Source organism: Photinus pyralis, unplaced genomic scaffold, assembly GCF_008802855.1.
Source record: "Photinus pyralis isolate 1611_PpyrPB1 unplaced genomic scaffold, Ppyr1.3 Ppyr1.4_LG10, whole genome shotgun sequence".
In the NCBI taxonomy this organism is placed as follows: domain Eukaryota; kingdom Metazoa; phylum Arthropoda; class Insecta; order Coleoptera; family Lampyridae; genus Photinus; species Photinus pyralis.
In genome coordinates this window covers 10,342,612-10,364,885 of record NW_022170250.1, presented here as the reverse complement: position 1 = coordinate 10,364,885, position 22,274 = coordinate 10,342,612, and the positions used below count along the sequence as shown (strand labels likewise).

The 22,274-nt window shown below is 42.4% G+C and overlaps 2 protein-coding genes across 2 annotated transcripts; both read right to left on the bottom strand.

Annotated features, from left to right (window-relative positions):
- Positions 1–170: 170 nt before the first annotated feature.
- On the bottom strand, positions 171–13,860 carry LOC116161566. Its single transcript, XM_031474955.1, has 64 exons — positions 13,810–13,860; positions 12,860–12,967; positions 12,626–12,808; positions 12,528–12,575; positions 12,415–12,480; positions 12,322–12,366; positions 12,229–12,273; positions 12,136–12,180; positions 12,039–12,086; positions 11,916–11,996; positions 11,685–11,867; positions 11,557–11,637; positions 11,468–11,512; positions 11,377–11,421; positions 11,287–11,331; positions 11,192–11,239; positions 11,054–11,143; positions 10,960–11,004; positions 10,835–10,912; positions 10,690–10,794; positions 10,576–10,644; positions 10,500–10,532; positions 10,372–10,452; positions 10,278–10,328; positions 10,132–10,230; positions 9,255–9,302; positions 9,062–9,115; positions 8,965–9,009; positions 8,874–8,918; positions 8,774–8,818; positions 8,678–8,722; positions 8,573–8,632; positions 8,467–8,511; positions 8,375–8,419; positions 8,280–8,324; positions 8,141–8,233; positions 8,055–8,090; positions 7,960–8,007; positions 7,865–7,909; positions 7,772–7,816; positions 7,634–7,726; positions 7,398–7,586; positions 7,306–7,350; positions 7,211–7,258; positions 5,719–7,164; positions 5,634–5,675; positions 5,539–5,583; positions 5,439–5,492; positions 5,347–5,388; positions 5,211–5,264; positions 5,122–5,163; positions 4,999–5,052; positions 1,493–1,537; positions 1,389–1,442; positions 1,294–1,338; positions 1,191–1,244; positions 1,044–1,139; positions 944–997; positions 797–895; positions 589–751; positions 501–539; positions 373–453; positions 278–322; positions 171–224 (listed from the first exon to the last, which is right to left on the bottom strand). Exons 1-60 carry the CDS (start codon positions 13,858–13,860, stop codon positions 638–640), a joined length of 5,277 nt encoding a protein of 1,758 aa, XP_031330815.1. The 3' UTR covers positions 171–224; positions 278–322; positions 373–453; positions 501–539; positions 589–637.
- Positions 13,861–19,511: 5,651 nt separating this feature from the next.
- On the bottom strand, positions 19,512–21,381 carry LOC116161712. Its single transcript, XM_031475163.1, has 11 exons — positions 21,243–21,381; positions 21,173–21,186; positions 20,716–21,117; positions 20,621–20,665; positions 20,523–20,567; positions 20,331–20,471; positions 20,189–20,281; positions 20,101–20,136; positions 19,824–20,054; positions 19,727–19,774; positions 19,512–19,670 (listed from the first exon to the last, which is right to left on the bottom strand). The coding sequence occupies exons 1-11, from the start codon at positions 21,289–21,291 to the stop codon at positions 19,608–19,610; spliced, it is 1,167 nt and encodes a 388-aa protein (XP_031331023.1). The 5' UTR covers positions 21,292–21,381; the 3' UTR covers positions 19,512–19,607.
- Positions 21,382–22,274: the final 893 nt, after the last annotated feature.

Below are 22,274 nucleotides of genomic sequence, written 5' to 3'. Positions count from 1 at the left end.
GGCGAACTCTTGCATTCTGTTGGGGTTCTGTAAAAAAAAGGGTAACATGTGGCTCGCCCAGTTTCCGTATGACGCACCTCGGGGCCGCTATAAGGGCTTGCCAGGAAATAGCCCAGTTCGTACTGAAAAATTATCTTATACAGCCCTTGTACTCTGGCCCAAGTACTTACCTGAGCTTGTGGAGATAAGGGCGGCGAATTCTGAAGGATTTTGAACGCCTCTTTCTGAAAAGTTATGGCGGTGTTACTTACCCTACGGGGGAAAGCTTAAGACGTACCTTTGAGGCGCGATCCAACTGGTTGACGAAGTCGTGTATTTGTTCCTTCAAAGAGAAGAAGTCATTGTGTACCTCCACCCCTTGGGGCGACCTACCTGTAGTTCCCCGTTATCTGGAGCTATGTAATCCAAGTCGATTTCTTGGGACTCATGGGTGTTATCGTCCGGTCTTTGAGCCTAGTTGAGAGAGCTAGTGATGTTTGGTGTGATAGCCAGTTACTTACCTCCGTAGGGCTCCCGGGTACGGCTAGACCTAGGTTTTTCTGGAAGGTTGCATTGTAACGTAGAACTAACACGACCTGGGGTACTTACCGCGGCAGGGAGGCTGAAGAGGAATCGTACGAGCCCTTCGATGTTGTCCTTAATAAGTAAATGTACAATTACCTGCAATTGCCGATGGCCACCTAGGTGGTTGACCAGTACCTACCTGCGGCGGTCTACCCCTAGACCTCTCCAGAAAGTCGGCGAGCTGATACTGAAAACCCCTTTGACTGACAAACACTGTGTACTCTACCCTTACCTCTTCGTCCGGCGACAAAGTGCCCGACCTACTCAAAATATACCTGACCGACTCCTCGGTGGTGGGATCCAAGCCGTCGATGAAGTGGCGGAGTTCGTCCTGGAAAGAGAAGCTTCACCTACCTCCGTGAGCGCGTGCACCTCTCACCTGTAGCGGTTCATTGTAGGGGATGAGCCTCGGGTAGTCGATCCAAGCGTTTCGCTTAAAGAAGCGGACATTATCAGGCACCGTGGCGTTTCCGACTTACCAGATCTTCCTGGGGGATGTTCTCCAGGTGGATCGTGAGTACCGTCACCTCCTCCTCGCTTTCCCACGCTCGCGGAGTGGTAAACTGACGATTTCCCTAAATCGCATTGCAAAAATTACATTCAATCTGGTGGCGGAGGACCCTTACAGTAATGTAATCCGGAAGTGAGTTCATCCAGTTCACCATCTCGTTCAGCATGGTCTACAAGAAAAGTGTCAGTGGTGTACGCAGGTCGAATTGGAAGTCTTACTGATGAATCGCCTTGGAGGTAATCCAAAAAGTGGTTCAGTTGGTGCTGAAGTGGTCGGAAGGGGGGTTAAAGCAACTGTACACGTTGTAACTTACTTGGTTCTCTGATGGAAGTGGTTCTAAGTCGCTCAGCATTTGCTGCAGGTGCATCTGCGAAGAATTCCGTTAACCTCTAGTTGAAATTGAGGTAAGTAACTCACTTGGTCTTGAGGAGCCAGGGATCCGATCAAATCTTCGACTTTGTGCTATTGAAAAAAATATATTGTTAGACCTAGTGAAATCAAGACCGTGGGTTTCCCCATAAAGGTTCTAGAACTAGAATGGATTTTCAAAAATTGATTAACCTAGGCACATTTCGTTTTCCAAAAAAGTATCATGGTTCCTGGTGCTTCAGATGTTTCAAGAAAACCTGCGGAGGTCGCTACACCGAACCCAAAAGTGCCAAGTTCATTATCGAAAACGTTTGGGAAAACCCAAAAACCTCAATGTTTTAAAGAAAGCTTGGAGTAAGAAACTTTGAGGCTCTCGTCGCATCGGAGGCTTCCGTTTCTGTTTTTTTAATGTACCAATTACAGGATCCGAAGTTTCAAAAATGCTTTGGTGTAAAGCTAAAGACCGGAGAATGATCAGATGGTTCAAAGTTTTTACAAAAATGTTTTTTTTTTAATTTTGAACCTTAAGAACCAAAGTGCAAGGTTTCTTGAAAAATTTTAGGACGCTTCGTTCTTAATTTTGAGATTCGCCTCAGTATAACGATAACCGCAACTTTCAAGATTTTTGAATTTTGAATTGGGTTTTGGCGCTTCTCAGGCTTTGGGGAGCATTCCTAAGTTTTTTGAAAACTCTCTCTGCTAAATTGTGAACCTTAAAATACCCGATGATTACCACAAAATTTCTGGCAGCAAGGTACCTTGAAAGCCTTGAAATTATTCTTTGAACTGCTGGGATGATTGCCTCAAAATTTTTTTGATACAGATTTTGGAACACTCACAGGACGCCTTCTGCAAGGTTTCCATGAAGATTATTTCTTGAATCATTTGGTTTTTTAAATAATTTTACTATAACCCCAACGTTTTTTGAAAACTTTTAAAAATGGTCCAAGGTTTCTTGGTCCGTGATCTCTTGAAAGCTATCAAATTGATTTTTTAACTCCTGGCACTTCTCAGGATTTGGTTTATCTCCCAAGAGTGCATCTTGAACGTCTTGAAATTGGTTTTTGAACCACCTCATAATTACTGCAAAATTTTGATGAAACCTTTGGCACTTATCCGACGATTACCTTTTTCTTAGTTCAAGGTTTCTTTAAGGGTTTGAAATTCATTTTTGAGCCATTTTGTTCTCGGGCTTTGGCGATTACCCCGCCATTTCTTTGAAAGCGTCGATTTTGGAACATTAAAGGGCCGAAGGTTCTAGTATAACGATAACTCAAAAGTTTTTTGATCCGAGGTTTTTTGAATATCTTCACATTATTTTATTAAATCATCTGGATTTTCCGAGGTCTTGGGCACTTTCGATATTAAATTTTAAACTTAAAGTCTCTGCTTCAATGTTTATTTAAGGCTTTCAAGTTGATTTTTTAACCATCCTACCTCTCCCATGACGATTACATCAATTTTTTTAATTGAAAGGTTCAAAATATCGTGTTTAAAGTTTCAAAAAACCTTTCCAGTGGCCCATAAAAACCCGCTCAAAAATTAATTTAAAAGTTTTCAAAAAACCTTGGAGCAAGACACTTCGCACCTTGCGGAAATGGTCTAAGTTTTCAGTTTTTGCACGTTCAAAATGTCACAAAGTTTCAAGAAATGCTTCAAGTAACCCCCCAAAACCCATAAAAATTTCGAAGCGTTCAAGAAACCTTGAAATATAGAATCAGGATGATCGTTTCTTTTCCTTGGATGTCCAAAATTTAGTATCGAAGGTTACAAAAATTATGCGATAGACGTCAAAACCTGAAAATAACCAAATGGTCAATCCCAAGCAAGAAACCCTCGACCATGAAACTTTGCGGTTACGTATCATGCCGGGTTCATTCCAATTTTTTTGGGGTAATATCCATAACTCAAAAATCATTTTGAGAACTATCGAAAAGCCCTGGGGTAGGACACTTTGCGAGAGTCCATTTTTTGAAAAGAAAAAATTCAGTAGGTACCTCAAATTTTAAAAAATGTCTGAGGTAATCCCCAAAACCTACAAAAGATCAGATGGTTCAAAAATATTTTTTTCAAAGTGTTCAAAAAACCTTGAAACTTTTTGGCAATAGTCATATCAAGACCTTTGGTTTTTTTAGGTTCAAAATTCACCATTTGAAGTTTCAAAAAAATGGTAATTGCCAGAACCTGAAAAGCGCCTGTTCAAATGTCAACCTTAGTAGACCATAATAGTTTTAATGGTTTCAAAAACATTTCGAAAAATATCTAGGTCAGTTAAGAAAGCCTCAGAAGAACCAGATTGTTCAAAAGTTAATTTCAAAGCTTTCAAAAAAGTTCGCGCCTTGCGACAATGATAGAATCTGTTCTTCACACCTTCCATACGGTATTTTGAACCATAAAATAGAAGAAGGACTCGGCATAACCATCACCGCAAGGTCACCTCCAAGGTTTTTTGAATGTTTTGAAAGTAATTCTTAACTACTTTAGGTAGTTAAACCTTCTAGTTGGGTTTTGGCGTTTAGGTACCTCAAACGAATGACGATTACCGTAAGGTTTTCTACTCCAGGGTTTCTAACAGGGTTTGAAAATTTAAAACATCTGGTCTCTCCAAATCTTCTTGGTGACGGGTTCTTTAGAAGCTTCGAAATTGATTTTTGAACCGTCTGGTTCTCTTTGATTTGGCGTTAACCTCAAAAATGTTTTTAAATTTTTTAATTTTAGCTTTAGTTTTCCTACTCCGATATTTTTTTGAAAGCTTTAAAATTCACTTATAAACAATTTAGGTCTACCCAGGTTTTGGTCAGTAGTTCAAAGGTTTTAGAAGCTTTTGATACTGAATGTTGAACCTTAAAGGAACCGGAGGTATCGTTATTCCAAGGTTTCTTGAAAGATTTTGGAAATGATTCTTGAACCTTCCGATGTTTTAGAGTTTATTCTAGCATTTTTTAAAGCTTCCAATAATGAATTCTCAAAATTCAAAAATTCAATATGACGATCACCCTCTGAGGCTTTCTGGAAGGTTTCTTTGCAATTTTTGAAATTGCTTCTTAAGTAATTTGGTTCTAAAAACGTTTCTTCCTCCAAGGTTCCTTAAAAACATTGAAATTTATTTTTGAACCATCTGACCATTCCCCGGTCTTAGGTTTATCCCAAAGCATTTTTGAATCTTTGGATCCTGTTTGGTACATTAAAAGAAAAACAAAAACCGAAAGTCCCGATACGGCGCTAACCACAAGGGTTCTTATTCTCAGGTTTTTTGAAAATGTTGAAGTTTCTTTATTTCATCAATTTAAAAAAAATGAAAGGTTTATCTGACGGTTTTTTGATTATTTGGTTTTTTGAGTTTGGTACTAATTCAAAAAACTTTTTTAATAGCATTTCTATGCTTTTTCCACCTAAACTTAAAAGCAAAGGTGATTCTTTAATTTTTGGAACTTATTTTTGAATACTTAGATTTTTTGAAAATTTGGGAATATGGTAAAAAATGGGATTTGGGCCTAGTTTCTGAGATGACCTTTCTTGAAGATCTTAGTTACAAATTGCGAACTTCTACATACCTTTAGATCTGGATTGCCGGGAAGCAGTTCATCCAGATCCAGCCCTTGGGACGCCTACAAAGAAAAAGAGGGCAAGGTTATGGTTTTCATCCAAGCTCTCTGCGTGGTGACCGTATAACTTACTTGAGAGTCCTCGTCTGTAGGGATGAAAATGCTTAAGCTCTCCTAAAAGTTCCAATCTGAGATCTGAAAATTGTTAAAAATTGACTCACAGTGACATCTTTCGGCAGCCGATTAATCCATTGAAGCACCTCGTTAAGTTTTTCCTATAGGAGAGAGAAAAGTGTCATTAATGTCTTTCTATCTCGCTCCTCACTTCCTTGGGAAAGAGCCTTACCCAGGACTCACCTCATTGCTGTGGTCAGTGCTGAGGATCTCCATAAGCTCGTCCTAGACGCATCGCAATTAGCATCGATAAACCTTAAAGTTGTTTTCCTTACCATTGCCTTTCTGGGTATCGTCTTTAGACTACCGAAGATGTAGCCGAGCGTTGCCTGAAAGACACTCGGTAAAATTCGACACCCGAACGTTTGCGCTTACCTGTGTACCCTCATCGGATTCGTCCATGAACAGCCGGAATTTTTTCTGTTAGTGAAGCGAAGTTATAGGGAATCTATCGATGGAGTCCTACATACCTGAAGTTCCTTGTTGTTGGGTAGCAGGTAGTCCAAGTCCACCTGAGAAGAATGTTGGAGTAGGCACAGCTGAAAGGTTACTTACCTCGCCGTCCTCATGATGGGGCTCTTCGGTCGTCGTTGTTGCCTCCGTGGTTTCAAGTTCAGTTGTTTGTTCTGTCGTCTCCTCGGTTGGTTCCGTGGTTTCAAGTTCCGTCGTTGGCTCGGTTGTTGCCTCAGTTGTTTCCATAGTAGTTTCAGTGGTAGCCTCTTCCGTTGTTTGTTCCGTTATTTCGGTAGTTTCCGTTGTCTCAGGCTCTGTTGCTACCTCAGTAGTCTCTTCGGTTATTTCCTCCGTTGTCTCTGTTACTTCCGTAGTTTTAAGCTCAGTTGTTGCTTCAGTAGTCTCTTCCGTTGTTGGCTCGGTCGTCCATTCGGTAGTATCAGCTTCAGTGGTTGCCTCCGTAGTTTCAAGCTCCGTTGTTGCCTCAGTAGTCTCTTCCGTTGTTGGCTCGGTCGTCCATTCGGTAGTTTCAGCTTCAGTTGTTGCCTCACTTGCCTCCGTAGTATCAAGCTCCGTTGTTGCCTCAGTAGTCTCCTCGGTTGTTGGCTCTGTCGTCCATTCGGTAGTTTCAGCTTCAGTGGTTGCCTCAGTTGCCTCCGTAGTTTTAAGCTCCGTTGATGCCTCAGTAGTCTCTTCCGTTGTTGACTCGGTCGTCAATTCGGTAGTTTCAGCTTCAGTGGTTGCCTCCGTAGTTTCAAGCTCAGTTGTTGCCTCAGTAGTCTCTTCCGTTGTTGGCTCGGTCGTCCATTCGGTAGTTTCAGCTTCAGTGGTTGTCTCACTTGCCTCCGTAGTTTCAAGCTCCGATGTTGCCTCAGTAGTCTCCTCCGTTGTTGGCTCGGTCGTCCATTCGGTTACCTCAGTGGTTAGTAGCTCAGTGGTTTCCTCAGTTTCAAGCTCAGTAGTTTCTTCAGTTGTTGGCTCCGTCGTCCACTCGGTTACCTCAGTAGTGTCAATTTCCGTTGACGTCTCAGTCGTTTCTTCTGTTGTTGTCTCGGTTACTTCAGTAGTTTCGAGTTCTGTTGTTGCCTCAGTAGTTTGCTCGGTTGTTTCTTCAGCCTCAGTAGATGGTTCAGGAGCCCCTTCGGTGTGTTCTTCAGATTCTTCAGTGTACGGTTGGTCACCTTGCATTTCTTCCCATTCGTCGAATAATTGTTGAGTTGTGTGCTCAGTTGTTTCCTCTGTTGTCCCTTCAGTTATTTCCGTAGATTCCTCAACTTCGTCGTCGTACGGTTGGTCACCCTGCATTGGTTCCTCCGTTGTCGTTTTTTCTACAACTTGCTCAGTGGTTTCTTCTAAAGTTTCCGTCGTGGTAACCTTCGGTGGTTCCGTCGCTTCTTCGCACGGAACCGTAGCTGCCAGTTCTGTAGTTGTTTCCGTTACCGTTTGCTTCGGCACTTCTTCACAACAGCCCGCAGGTTTCGCAATCACCACCTTAATCTTAGGCAACTCACCGACCTCGCAACACGCCTTGGCGGTCTCCCCCACGACCTAAAGCAGCCACGGTGAATAAATCCGACGCGTAATCCGAGCTCACCCCTTTCACGACGTCAGCGTCCAAACCAATCTTGCGACACGGTCCCTCCTGAGTGGTAAATTGAGTTAGACGCCGAACGCATTGCATTTACTTACCTCGATTGCGTCGTTCAAGCGGGCCAGGTGAAGAAGGGCAAGACGCTGGAAACCCAAGGTGGGATTGACCGAAGACGTGGAAACCTACTCACCTTTTGCAAGGAAGAAACGTTTCCGAGGCAGTCGCTGAGAAGATTCTGCGCCATAGCCGTCAGCCTCCGCCAGAAGTTGGTCACGAAGTCAAGCTCGTTGGGTAAGTCATCGAAAAGGCACTTAACCTCGTATGGGACCTCCTGGTGCTGAGAACACGGAGAACCTTCCGCTCCTTCTGGTTCTACCAGCTAAAATCAAACAGATTTTTCCAATTCTTGGACATCACCAGGTGTACCTCTCCGATGGTGTTCGGATCTAAAACAATGTGCATCCCTCGCTCGTTCTCTATGCGTTTGGTCATGTTGACCAGGCGTTGTAGAACTTGGGCCTAAGAGACCGGTCGTTTAAACCGGAGCTTTTGCAGCGGACTCACCTTTCCTTGCAGACTAAGACCCTCCATGTCTTTGAGGAGTAGACCCTGAAAGTTGTTGTGGTTAGGTGCTAATGGTTTCGGGAGGTGAGCTACCTGTGACGTAGGCGTGAGCCTCTGCCATAGCTTCTCGATGAGGTCCTACGAAGCACCTGGTGATTTAGCACGCACTTATTGTTAATCGAGCTTACCTGGTCCTCCGGTTGTTTAAAGAGGTTCTTAATTTCCGACGGCACCTCCTTTCGAAACAGAATTATACAACTGACCCTCACCTTCCGGTACTCACCGCTAGTTTCTCTGCCTCCACTGCCTCTTTTACTATCTACGGTTAAGAAGCAAAGGTTGACGCGAGTCGCTGACAGCAAGACTTACCTGTTCAAGCATGACCGAATCTAAATCGATGTGCATTCCTGGTTGCACCTGCGTGTTTTTAGTGATGCTGAGCAAATGGCGAAGAACTTGTACCTTAAACAGTCCAGGAGGTGTTAGCGGAACGGAAGAGGGCACTTACCTTGCCTTCAGGGGATAAATTCTCCAGCTTGGTAAGGAGACAATTCTGTAAAGGAATCTGTGAGTGCCTATTTTAAAACAAAGCACTGTGCATACCTGTGATTCCGGCGTCAATTTCTTCCAGAGCTCGTCCACCGCACCCTATCACAAACGCTTAGCTCCGTCGCACCCCAAACGCACATTCTCACCTGCTCGTCCTGGAAAACACTATGAATATTGACCGGAACTGAACCCTACAATAAAAAAGCTTGTGCTCATGCTCAATTCTCAACTGACTATAGCGGTTCCGCTCACCTGTTCTGCAATCTGAAAATTTCCCGTGTGCGCCGGTTCGGGTATTGCGAGGCTTATGATCTGTAAGGCAGCATTGATCAGTAGAAAGGAGACGGGAAGACTCACGTGTCTAATTGTCTCATAATCCAGGTCGATCATGGCCGCGTGTTCCTGTTGGATAAGTGAGATTAGCCTCAGTCCGCACCTTTTGGCTAGACTTACATCGGGCTGCTTACACAGGTTGACAAGGTGGAGGAGGGCGAGCCGCTGAAACATAAACGGGTGAGGACGATGGCTGGTTACGAGCGAGGGGGTGAGGTACCTTATCTGAAAGGTTTAGTCCACTTATACAGTCCAGGAGTTGCATCTGTAAAAGGTTCACGTGTAATCAAAGTTGGGGTTGGGAGACGCACCTGTGCCTTAGATGTAAGTCTCGTCCAGAACTTGTTGACGGGTGCCTGGTAAAGTGCAAGTGCAAAATTTCGGTTTTTGGAAAATAAAGTCACGTACCACATGCTCGGGGTGTTCCAGGAAGAGACCGATGATCTCGTATGGACATTCCACCTGTAACCAACCAGATCGTTTTGATACTCATCAAGCACGTTGGATACCTTCTTCACAGTGTCACATTAGAGAAACGGCCGAAGGATGCCAAGTATATTCAGGGTTTTAATTTTGTGCTCTAAGGGTTTAATTTACTTACCTCTGCCACCTCGGACTCTTCTGAGTGAGGCTGATCGTTCACCATCTCCTGTAACAAGGAAATAAATGCTACTATTAGATCCCAAAAATCCATAGTTGCCATATTTTTCAGAAGTCCCTTTAAAAGGGTAACAAGTATAAATTGTGGACAACTCTTGTGCAGATAAAGCGCATTTTTTTAAGGTCGAGGAGGAGAGCTATGGTTAGTAGAAATTAATTCCTTTCGTTGAGACCTTTCGTTAGAGTACCATGAAGGATAAAACTACTTCCACTCCCCCCTCCCCCTCCCCCCGTACTTAGAGGGCAGAAAGAAGGGCAGTAGTTGGTGGAAAACGGTTCCTTTCGTTCAGACCTTTAATTAGAATACAATGAGATAAAATTAATTTTTAACCCCTCCCCCCCCTTCCCCACCACTCAGGCCCCGTCGCTCACTGATCTCGAATAAGAGTCACACGCGAAAGTTATAGTTTGTACAAACCAATTTATTTCGATGAGACCTTTTATTAGAATACCATGAAGGGTAAACATGTGTTTACTCCCCCCCCCCCCACACACACATTTTCTAAAGTTTAACTTGGCACCACTAAAGGCATGCGTATGCAAAATCTGAGACCAATTGGTTTGTCGTATGTAACCTTCAAGGTATAGGCTACCTACTGCAAAAATTCCAGGACTCTAGGACCATTCCCCTAGAAGTAGTTCAAAACGGCAGAAATGGGTCCGAACGGGCGGAAGGACGGACGGACGGACGGACGGACAAAACGCAAACAATAGCACATCTCTTTTAATTCTTAGAAAATGCCCTAAAAATACTGAAGGTGGACAAAATCGAAAACCAGAAGGGGGTACTGTAACTGACCGACCATGCGATGACTTACCTCAACTTCAGTCGTCGTCTTCGTAGTGGTGGTGGACGCCTCGGTAACTGCCGGCTTTTCTGTCGTTGTAGCTTCCGTTGTTGAGGTGGTTACTTCGACCTGAAAACCTTGGTGGGTCGCAGCACCGAGAAAGTTGCACTACTTACCGTCGTGGTTTCAGTTTCTTGTTCAGTCGTGGCCGTTTCCGTTGTTTGGGCCTTGAAATTGTTGTTAAATTGGCAACAGTGCGATATTACTTACTTGAGTCGTGCTTGGCGGCTCGGTCGTGGTGGTGGTGGTTACCTCGGTCGTCGTCGTACAGTTCTCGCTCACCTCAGTCTCCTAAAAATAACGTGGTGGCTTTGACATTCTGGCGACTAGGTGCTTACCTCGGTTTCAGTTGGGGTTTCAGTAGACGTGACCTAAAGGGTGGTAAGTTAAGCGGCCAAACGTCGAGTCACTCACCTTCACTTGATTTTTGGTCGTCGTCTTCGGAGTGGGGAACGTAATGGCCCAGTTATCTGTGGTTACCTCCTAAAAAACTTCGATAAATCAACCTTTCCTAGTGAAAGGGCTCACCTTTGGCTTTGCCTTGGCAGCCTTGGTAACGGCACGAGGAGCCGCTTCACCAGGCACAGCCTTCTCAAAGGAATCTGGACAGACCTCCGCTTCCGTTCCCTTCCCCTACAATGCGATTAGTCTACGCAAAACGGCGCTCACTTACATTTAGCTCGATTGCGTTGAGAAGGAACTGCTCCTGCTGTTTCCTCGGCAGCTTTCCTAGGTAATCGATGGCGAGGTCCTACAAAGTCAATCAGCTTGAGGAAATCGCCTGAAGCACATGTTTACCTTGGATTCTTGGCAAAGGGTGGACCAGAAGTCCCTAACCTTCTCCTGTAACTCGAAAACTTAGCCGAGGTTTCACCAGGGTCGTGGGGCTTACCTGATTCGATGGGCTAATGTTCTCCATAACGCTTGCGGGTAACTTACGCGACTTGGGGCCGAGCGGTTTCTCGTCGTCCATTTTGACAACCTGCAAGCCTGACTGATCAACTGGCACGGATCGAGAGGGTCGAGAAACCTCTTTCAGCGTATCGGGGGTGACGACGAGGTCCACGCCGGGTTTTCCCTACGACGGATGTGTTTGTTACAAGTTTACCGAAACCAGGAGCTCACCTTCAGTTTGTTGCTCAGGTCAGTGAGGTACGTCAGAATTCGGGCCTGAAAGCGCTTGAGTTCAGTAGAGCTCGCACCAAATCAGTTTACCTGCTGATCCAAATCCAGGCCGCGGAAGTGCCGGCGGACCGCATCCTGAAAACGAGAGCCGATTGAAAACCCCAGTGAGACACTCGCTTACCAGTGAGTCTTTGGTCAATGCTTGCAGGAAGATGCCCGCCCGTTGCTGCAAAGCGTCACTGGTTAGGTTCCGCAAGTCACTCGGCTTACCTTTCGTTCGGGGTCATCGGCGAACATCTTGTCCACGTCCAGGTTGGGCTTCTTCTTTTCCTCCTCGTACTGTTTTATAGCCTGAAGGCCAAAATGAAATTGGAAACCCTCAAGAGCACCAGACGCACCTTTTTGAGCGCTTTGGGAGTGAGCACGCGCTTTCCGCTCGGTTTTCCTTCAGACGGCTCGACCAGCTTGGAAAGTGCCTCAATCAGTTCGCCCAAATCCTCGGGATCAACCTTGGCGAGTTGGTCTCGTACCAAATCCTGCGATTTCTTCGTCAGACTGTCCAGAAACGCCTTGGCCATTTCCTGAAAGTTGCCGCTGAACGCCTCACCCTTGGAAGGCGCGGGACTCACCTGGTGCTCCTGGTCTGGAATTGTACTGGTGAGATTCGTCAGCTCGTCCCCGTCCGGTTTCTTCAGCAGGTTCTTCCTTAGCTGAAAGCGAGCTTTAGGCCAATCACCAAACCCATCACTTACCTCGTCCAAAGTCGACGGTTGCACGTGAATTTCCTCGCCGGGTTTCTTCTGTAAAAGACCACGAGTCAACCGGTTCCCTCCAATCGACTGAACTTACCAAAGTTTCCTTGGAGAGGTTCACCAGGTGGTCCAAGAACTTGACCTGGAGAAGAGATTAGAGAACGTGTTTCGCAGTGAGGGATCTACTTACTTGTAGCTCAGGGCTTAAAGTGGCCAAGTGGTCGCGGATCAACTCCTGCAAAGCTGGGTGCTCGTCATCTCTTCATAGGGCGCGACTACTTACCTTGGAAGGTTCCGTCAGTCTGCTCAGGAACTCCTTGGCTTCATTCTACGGAGACGTTTTCAGTTTAAAGACAAACGGGAACCTAGTGCGTACCTCATCCTCAACGCTCTCCGGCGAGGTGCTTTCGACGCCCGCGTCCTTCTGATACATCTTCTTGAGCTTTAAAAAAGGGATGAGATAAGGCTCAACATCGTGAAGTGACTCACGCTCTTCAAGGTGCTCGCTTGCAGGGGAATTTCCATGTTCGGCTGCGTCTGAAAGCCCTCGGTGTCACTCCCCGCTTTCTACTCTCGGCCACACTTACCAAGTAGTACCTGTTTAGCTTTCTGAGGTTGTTGAGTACCTTGGCCTGAAACCCAGCGTTACGAGGGGGAGTATCCGCAGGCGTCTCGCTTACCTGCTCGTCTACGCTTGCACCGTCCAGACTGGAAGTAAGGAGCTCGCTGGATTCGGGGGTCAGTCTGCTCAAAAAGTCCTTCATCTTCTCCTAGAACGAGACAGCTTGCTCAGGCTCGGAGGTTGATCTGTGAAGTCCTACCTGCAACTTGTCGTTTCCCGGGAAAATCTTTTCCAGGTCCAGAGTTGGGCTCGTCTGGTGTTCCGCCTTCGGGAAATGGGCGATGACGTTCCGCTTTCTTACCGTGTGCTAAATTGCAATAAACTGGAGTCAAGTTTTCCACTAGTTAATGCGATTTTTGACTAGGTGCATATTTTACTTCTAGAAATTGAACTTTCTGTTATACCTTGGCGTGTGTAAAAAGCACAGCCGAAGTTGGGGTTGTTTCGGGTTCGGAGGGCACATAAGTAAAAATTGGGTGGGAGAGGGGGATAATAGTTTTTGAATAAAATGGCAACCGCTAAAAAGTTTAAGACGATTAATTCGCGCTTTTGCTGGCTGTTAAACCCCAAAGGTAATTTTGACAATTATATTTTGCGGAATATTGTTATTCCAGTGAATAGATCAAATTTAAATAACATGAAATCTAGGATTTCCGATGCACGTGTTACGTAGGGCGCCCCAACTTAAAACTATGGGTCGTTTGGGGAGTGAGGGGGTTTGCTTTTTTCGGCGTCTTTTCGTCACCGTACCGTCTGCCCCCCTCCGGCGAAGGGGGTGCAGGGGAAATTTTCTACAAAAAATCGGACGAAATACGAAGTTGTGGAAATATCGCCGGCAAACAATATTTACGGCAGCCGAGTCGCTTCGTGGAAGGTAAGGTTTGAAGAAGTCTCCGACTTCTTTCTCCCACGCTTCTTTCGCATCCTGGAAACCCCTCCACTAACCCCCCTCCACCTCCAAACGATACGTTTTTCGACGTTTTGACGTTTATTCGGATACGGCGAGGGATAGAACGATGCGATTTTTCACGTCGGTGTCCGATATCGCTCGGCAACGTTCTAGAATCGACAGATGGTCGCTTTAGCAGTTTTCAAAAAGCTGGTTCTGAACTTGTATTTTGGTAAACATAGGGAAATTTACACATGTACCGCTTCATAGTCAACAGGAACGAAGGTACGTATGGAAATAAAGGTGCGCATTCTAAGTTTATTATTTTAGGCACGCTAAATTGTCGTTAAAAACCGCAGACTTAATTTTACGTTAACATTGTGGGTTTGCCCACACCAAGGCCGTTCATTTATGAGTGATAAAATTTACGCGAGGGAACATTTCCAAATTGGAGAGTCGCTCTTCAAATGAAAACGGGATTAACTAAACTAAATTAAAAAGTGATAAACATTAAGCAAGTTCAAACAAAGTCGAGGGACAGATTTGGTCAGCGCCTTGTGCGATAAATAAAATTTTGTATAAAACGGCAGGAAATTTGTACACAATTACTCACAACAAAAAGCTTAATTAACTGCGAAAATGTAATACCAACACAGCGAAACGTTGACTTTTAGGTATCTCTGAGCGTAAGTAATCACGATTTTGAGTATTACTTTCTCTGGTTTGTTCGGATTCGCAATACCTGTAGACTTTTTTGTGTGGCATTCTGAAGATAAAGTCACCGGAGCGACGCGAGAAGTTCAAATGTACCCTATAGGGACGATCTATTTCCATATTTCTAAATGAAGCTACCTTTCCAAAGGGGGATATCACCAATTCGTTACCAGAAGAGTTACCAGCGTCAATAAATTATTGTAGGTTAGTTTAAATTTGATTATTTTTAGAAACTTGTATAAAAAATTTGGTTTGAAGTAATTTTGATATTCCTAAAGAAACTGACCTATGAGAATTTTTTGCTGAAACAGATTTTGTACGGTATTTATTGATAAGAATCAAATCGAAAGTTGATTGGCAGATTGGAATTTTTGCTAGCATCAATTTTACTTGATGAAAGTGAGGTCTTGACCCGTTATATGATGTAGCTAAAAACTGAATGGAATCATGATTTTCATTTTGATGGAAGATGCCAAGAAACGGGCAATCTCTTTACTGATGTAGCAAACGAATTGAATAGAGCTTGAAACTTTTATTTTCATTTTCATAAAAAAAGTTTGCCACGAGCTTAAGTTTTAGAGTTCGCACAAGAACCAAAATTTTTAGCTTCCTAGGTTTAGGTGGTTTTGGATTATTTTAAGCAATTTTTACAGAATAAATTCTTCAATCTATACATACGAGGTATTAGCTCCACGGATTTCGTTAAAATTTTAGATATGTATTGTATATAGTTACATAGATTGGTGTTTGGTTTTTTGTTTGTAGTCGCTTTGTAGTTTATTTTGTTTATTCAATTGTAAAGAAATTACGCGTAATGTCAGAAACATCTCGAAATTATTTGCATTATTTTTGAAATGCTGATCTCAGGTTTTTCTCCGGTCGTAGATAAGAGTTGCACTTATCGCTAAGAAGTTAATAATTGAAATTGGAATATTTGAATAAATTTGTGTCTTGTATTAGTTTCGTATTAGAATGTGCCCAAGTTACCGCCCTGGACTTTAAAGGTTGTTTTTGTGAGTGATTATTTGTTTAGAGCTAGCCAGTGTGTATTGTTGTATATAGTTACGTAAATTGGTGTTTGGTTTTTTGTTTGTAGCCGCTTTGTAGTTTATTTTTTTCTCTATTTAATTGTAAAGAAATTACACGTAATAAGATCAGAAACATTTCGAAATTATTCGCGTGATTTTTGAAAAGCTGATCTCAGGTTTTTCTCCAGTCGTAGATAAGAGATGCGCTTATCGCCAAGAAGTTAATTAACTGAATATTTTAATAAATTTGTGTCTTCTGAACTTGTATTTTGGTAAACAAAGCGAAATTTACACATGTACCGCTTCATAGCCAACATGAACGAAGGTACGCATGGAAATAAAAAGCAACAAGGTGTGCATTCTAAGATACGCCTTGGTTAGACCGTGCGTGCGTGGCGGTATTTTAGACAAGAGACGAGGTTAGCCTTCCAAAGGGTTCACATGAATTTATTTTTTTATAATTTTCGTGAGCGATTTCGTATTATTTTAGGCTAAATTGTCGATAAAATTTATCAAGGAGCATTAAAGTGTTACAAGTCAAAAATTCCAAGTAAGAACGTCCTGATGTTTTTCAATCGCATCGATAAGAAACTCCTTGTAATAGATTAGTGACCAAGTACGAGAGACCCGCAGATTTACTTTTACGTTAACATTGAGGGTAAAGCCGTTCATTTATGAGTGATAAAATTTACGCGAGGGAACATTTTCAAATTGGAGAGTCGCTCTTCAAATAAAAACGGGATTAAATAAACAAAATTTAAAAAATGATAAACATTAAGCAAGTTCATCAAATTTGAACACAATTACTTACAACAAAGATCTTAATTAACTGCGAAAATGTAATACCAACGTAGCGAAACATTGACTTTTATTTCGGAGCATAAGTAATCACGATTTCGAGTATTACTTTCGCTGGTTTGTTTGGATTCGCAATACGTATGGACTTTTAGTGTGGCATTCTGAGGATAAAGTTAACGGAGCGACGCGGGAAGTTCAACCCCTATAGGGACGGGACGACCTATTTCCATATTTCTAAATGACCTTTCCAAAGGGAGATATCAATTAGTTACCGGAGGAGTTAACCACGTCAATAAATTACTGTAGGTTAATAGAAAAAAGAAGTAAAATTGCGTTTGAAGTAATTTTGATATTCCTAAAGAAAGTGACCTATGAGAATTATTTGCCGAAACAAATTTTGTATTGTATTTATTGATAAAAATCAAAATCCAAAATTGATTGCCATATTGGAATTTTTGCTAGTATCAATTTTATTTAATGCAGGTGAGGTCTTGACCCGTTATATGATGTAGCTAAAAACTGAATGGAATCATGATTTTTCGCACAAGAACCAACATTTTTAGTTTCATAGGTTTAGTTAAGTTTTTGATCGTTTAAAGCAATTTTCACAAAATAAATTCTTCAGTCTATACTTACGAGATATTGGCTTTCGTTGAAATTTTAGATATGTATTGTTGTATATTATAGTTATATGTAGATTGGTGTTTGGTTTTCTGTTTGTAACCGCTTTGTAATTTATTATTTTCTTTATTCAATTGTAAGGAAATTACGTTTAATATGGTCAGAAACATCTCGAAATTATTTGCGTGATTTTTGAAAAGCTGATCTCAGGTTTTTCTCCAGTCGTAGATAAAAGATGCGCTTATCGCCAAGAAGTTAATTAATTGAAATTTGAATATTTTAATAAATTTGTGTCTTTCTGAACTTGCATTTTGGTAAACAAAGCGAAATTTACACATGTACCGCTTCATAGCCAACATGAACGAAGGTACGCATGGAAATAAAAAGCAACAAGGTGTGCATTCTAAGATACGCCTTGGTTAGACCGTGCGTGCGTGGCGGTATTTTAGACAAGAGACGAGGTTAGCCTTCCAAAGGGTTCGCATGAATTTAGTTTTTTATAATTTTCGTGAGCGATTTCGTATTATTTTAGGCTAAATTGTCGATAAAATTTATCAAGGAGCATTAAAGTGTTACAAGTCAAAAATTCCAAGTAAGACCGTCCTGATGTTGTTTTTCAATCGCATCAATAAGAAACTCCTTGTAATAGATTAGTGACCAAGTGCGAGAGACCCGCAGATTTACTTTTACGTTAACATTGAGGGTAAAGCCGTTCATTTATGAGTGATAAAATTTACGCGAGGGAACATTTTCAAATTGGAGAGTCGCTCTTCAAATAAAAACGGGATTTAAATAAACTAAATTAAAAAAATGATAAACATTAAGCAAGTTCATCAAAGTCGAGGGACAGATTTGGTCAGCGCCTTGCATAAAACGGCCTTCGACAAGAAATTTGAACACAATCGCTCACAACAAAAATCTTAATTAACTGCGAAAATGTAATACCAACGCAGCGAAACATTGACTTTTATTTCGGAGCATAACTAATCACGATTTCGAGGATTACTTTCGCTGGTTTGTTTGGATTCGCAATACGTATGGACTTTTTGTGTGGCATTCTGAAGATAAAGTTACCGGAGCGACACGGGAAGTTCAACTGTACCCTATAGGGACGGGACGACCTATTTCCATATTTCTAAATCACCTTTCCAAAGGGAGATATCATCAATTAGTTACCAGAGGAGTTAACCACCTCAATAAATTACTGTAGGTTAATAGAAAAAAGAAGTAAAATTGCGTTTGAAGTAATTTTGATATTCCTAAAGAAGCTGACCTATGAGAATTATTTTCCGAAACAAGTTTTGTATGGTATGTATTGATAAGAATCAAATCCAAAGTTGATTGACAGATTGGAATTTTTGCTAGCATCAATTTTACTTGATGCAAGTGAGGTCTTGACCCGTTATCTGATGTAGCTCAAAACTTAATGGAATCATGATTTTCATTTTGATGGAAGATGCTAAGAAATGGGCAATCTTATTACTGCTGTAGTAAACGAATCGAATAGAGCTTGAAACTATTTTATTTTCATATTCATGGAAAAAGTTTGCCACAGGCTTAAGTTTTAGGGTTCGCACAAGAAGTTTTAGATCGCTTAAAGCAATTTTTACAGAATACATTATTCAGTTTATACATACGAGATAGGTATTGGCTCCACGGATTTCGTTGAAATTTTTGATATGTATTGTTGCATATAGTTACGTAGATTGGTGTTTGGTTTTTTGTTTGTAGCCGCTTTGTAGTTTATTTTTTTTATTCAATTGTAAAGAAATTACGCGTAATTAGATCAGAAACATTTCGAAACTATTTGCGTGATTTTTGAAAACTGATCTCAGGTTTTTCTCCGGTCGTAGATAAGAGATGCGCTTATCACTAAGAAGTTAATTAATTGAAATTTGAATATTTGAATAAATTTGTGTCTTGTATTAGTTTCGTATCAGAATGAGCCCAAGATACCGCCTTGGATTTTAAGGGTTGCTTTAAAAATGTAAAATAACGGGATGGATTTAAAAAAAAATGGAGTGCCACAATGTCATAGAATCTTTTCTCCAGAAAATTTCCCAAGAGAAGCAAAATAAGCATTTTTTGTTGGGGTGCTTACATAGTCTGAAGTAATTTTGGAATTATTTCTGTTTTTTTTTCATTTTATTCGAACAATTTTTGTTGATACTAAATCAAAGAGATCTTCCACGGATCAAAGAAAATTTTTCTATAAAGTTTCTAAGATATACAGTGATATTTATTAAGAGGTAGACATAGGGATTTGCGTGGACTGTTTTTCCCTATGTCTACTTTTAAATGACAAACTCTCTTCTGAAGAGCGTCTAATTTTATGCATTTAAAATAACAAATAAAGATCTAACGGTCATATTAATTAATTTGAATGGCTTCACAGAAAATATATCTCTTACGCCCCTTAAACTGTTACTGGCCCTATACCAATTGACAATATCAACTTTTTCTTCAGTTGAATACATCCAATGAACGAAAATAAAAATACGGAAACCACGCAACACTATTAATATTATATTAGTATGACATCCAGATCTTAATTTGTTTCAAGAAGTTATTTCGGTTGCATAAAATTAGGCGCCCTTCAGAACTTGTCCGTTAAAAGTAGACAATACACGTAAATCCCTATGTCTACTTCTTAATAAATGTCACTGTATAATATATGCCCTTTGTTGTTTCTTATAATTTTCTACCGTTTATTGCACGGTAGGCTTGTGCTGTTGGTGACAAGTCAGTGCCAACAGGATAGGCTGAAAGGTTTAGTGGTGCGAGTGAATATTTACAAAGTGAATGGTACTATTGCAGCTTATTTTATTTAGAGTTAGCTGTTACATTCAGTTAAGCAGTGATCGAGATATTATGTACACCGGAAAGCGGTTCCTGTCTTATACCTCAACGATTTCCACGTTGGCGTTTCCAAGTTGGTTGGAGCGGTACATCGTGATGACCTAAAGGGGGAGAGAGAGAGTTACGTATCTCCGCGGGAAAGCGTCGTAAGGCTTACGTTTTGGATGGTGGTGTCGTCGAAGACGATCTTGGTGTTTGGCGTCGCCTGAAACACGGATCGGTTAACTTTCGTCTGGGGGGCGCTGGGGACTTACCAAGATGCTGGCGCTGGCCTGGATGAGGTAGGTGAGCACAGCTTGCTGGCCGTTGTTATCCAATTTGGTGAGCGCTGCGCGGAGGGAGGCCTCGGTTGGTGGGGTCAGGCGGCTCCAGAAGGTGTCGAGTTGGGTCTGCATTTGGGGTTTGTTGTAGAAGATGTTGGTGATGGTGAAGGAGCCTCCGGTTCCGCCGGTGTTAATGTTGGTGCTGCCGCCATTGTTGAATTCCTGAAAGTGTGTTAATTCAATCGGTTCACAGCAGGGGAGTACGTACCGGGATGACTATGTTGGTGGTGGCGGTGTTGACAACCTGCAAAATTATCAATTAGAAAACTGATGGAAGCTGCAAAAGCTGTACTTACATTTTGGAGGGATCCGGGGGAAACGTTGACTTGCACGCCGGGTTGTCCTATTGAGCCTCCATAGATTTGTACCAAGTTGTTAAGGGCCTTAACCTGGAAATTAACATGTTTAGTTAGTCATCCCCTAGTACGTTTAGCTTACTTGTTGTTGGGGGCTAAGACTGCACAGTGTGAAGCGGACAAGTTGCTTCGAGGTTGGCGATAGACTGTTGATGAGAAGACGGTATTGTTCTCTTTGGGCGCTGCTTACTCCCGGAAGTAAGTCGATGTTCAACTCTGCGTTCTGGAAAATCGGTCAGCTTCATGAGAGGTTTCTGGCTGAAAGGATACATACCGGCACCATGCTCATGATTTGGTTGAGTATGAAGAGAATCCCTTGCTAAAAAATCAGTTTGGACTAAGAGTGCAAAACGCGGCGTGAGGAAAGCTTACCTTGCCTTCTTCACCCAATGTTCCAATGTAGGCGAGGATTTGATTCTAAAAGGTGAATGTGGTAATTACTGCCTAATGCCCAGAAGGATACTTACGACAAGACCAGGATCGTTCCTCAACGCGTTGTAGATCTGGTACATCGCCGCTGGGCTGTCAGTGCTTTCGATGGCCTTGAACAGCGGGAACCTATCGAACAATCCGCGAACGGTCGCGAGAAATTGAGCGGAGTTGTCATATCCGGCCCTTGGAAGCCAGCTGAAAATACCCTGGGACGGATAGTTACCGCTTGGCTTGGAACCGCTACCTAGTCCGAAGCCCAAGCTAATTTTGCCGAATGGTCCAAGACTGAGGGTGGCACCGGCACCCGCTCCCGTTCCCTTGGAGTAATCGGTTCCGCCGCTAGCTCCAGTATTGCCAATTTGCAATCCGGTACCAACCCCGGTACCACCAATTCCGACGGAACCACCAACGTCAAGTCCCCAGCCCGGGAAGAGGTTCTGAAAGAAGACGGGTTACCCCAAGCGCCAAACTCCACCCCACCCGATCACTTACTCCAAGGAAGCCGTCTGAAACAAAAAGCGGATTAGTACCCGAACCGCCACCCCCAATTCGAAATACTCACACGCTCCGGATGCGAAGAGAAGCACAGAAATGGCTACGAAGCACTTCATTTTCACTAAACAGTCCAAGATTATACAGCAAGTGAACTGATTTCCGTATCTCGCCCGCGAGCCTTTTATAGGAAGGGCCACGATAAGGGATCAATAAATTGTCGTTATCAAGTCGCGAATTGATTATTGTTCCTTTTCCAACACAAAGTTGCGCTTGCCGCCACAATAGGCCAAATTTGAACGGCGCGTTTATCGGCCGAGAAAGCGTCGATAATTCCTTTACATTGCACGAATTATCGTGAAAGGGAACGATTGTGGCACCTAATTAGAATAGAACCCGCAATGTGCCTGTTTTTTGTACAGAGAAACCGACAGGATGTCAGGCTGGTTTTGTCTCAATGGCTATGGAAAAATTTTCCGATTTGTGTTACGCATTTTTTTTTAATTGCGTGTTGGAGTTTTCAATTTTCCTCATAATTTTCTAGAATGAGAATGGAAATTAGGTTACGAGTTATGCGAATGGGAATAAACAAAGGAAATGGCTTATAATCAAATGTGTCAACGATTTTCCGCAATATTGAGGGAAAGCGACGAAAAATTTAGGCATCCCTTTGGAATGACGATGTATTTGGACAGTTCGTGAAAATGAAGTGCCGCAGGGTTCGCTTTGGGGGCACCACATATTCTGCAATGCCCTTTTTTCCCAATGATTAAGTCAAAGAATTAGACTGCCAGACAACGTGAGCTATCCCATTGCCTAAAAAACGACCAAAAGATTGTCCAAGATTGACCAGAAGGTAAAGTCTAATGTAATTTGACAAGTAAAAGGCAACAAAGCGTTTTTGGGCAGGGCTTTTCTAAAAAGTGAAAACCGACCAGAAAAATTTGATTTGCAGCCAAAAGAACACGTAATGAGCTTTTAACAAGGCAGGTAATGGAATGGAAATAATTTTTTAAAGTAAATTCTATTGGGGAAATCTCGTTTGGAACACCGACCAAAAATGATTAACCAGAAAAAGACAACTCTTTTAGATTTTCACCTC

Bases quoted from the DNA above. Each gene is read 5' to 3' on its own strand.
- LOC116161566 (XM_031474955.1), bottom strand. From the start codon at position 13,860: ATGCGCACCTTTATTTCCATACGTACCTTCGTTCCTGTTGACTATGAA. The intron at 8,512-8,572 runs GTGAGCGGAACC...TTTTTATTGTAG, and splicing joins ATTTTCAGATTGCAGAACAG to GGTTCAGTTCCGGTCAATAT. The intron at 752-796 runs GTAAGGGTAGAG...AGGGGTTTTCAG, and splicing joins CTTTGTCGCCGGACGAAGAG to TATCAGCTCGCCGACTTTCT.
- LOC116161712 (XM_031475163.1), bottom strand. From the start codon at position 21,291: ATGAAGTGCTTCGTAGCCATTTCTGTGCTTCTCTTCGCATCCGGAGCG. The intron at 19,775-19,823 runs GTAAGTCCCCAG...TCCGTGTTTCAG, and splicing joins AGGCCAGCGCCAGCATCTTG to GCGACGCCAAACACCAAGAT. The intron at 19,671-19,726 runs GTAAGCCTTACG...CTCCCCCTTTAG, and splicing joins ACGACACCACCATCCAAAAC to GTCATCACGATGTACCGCTC.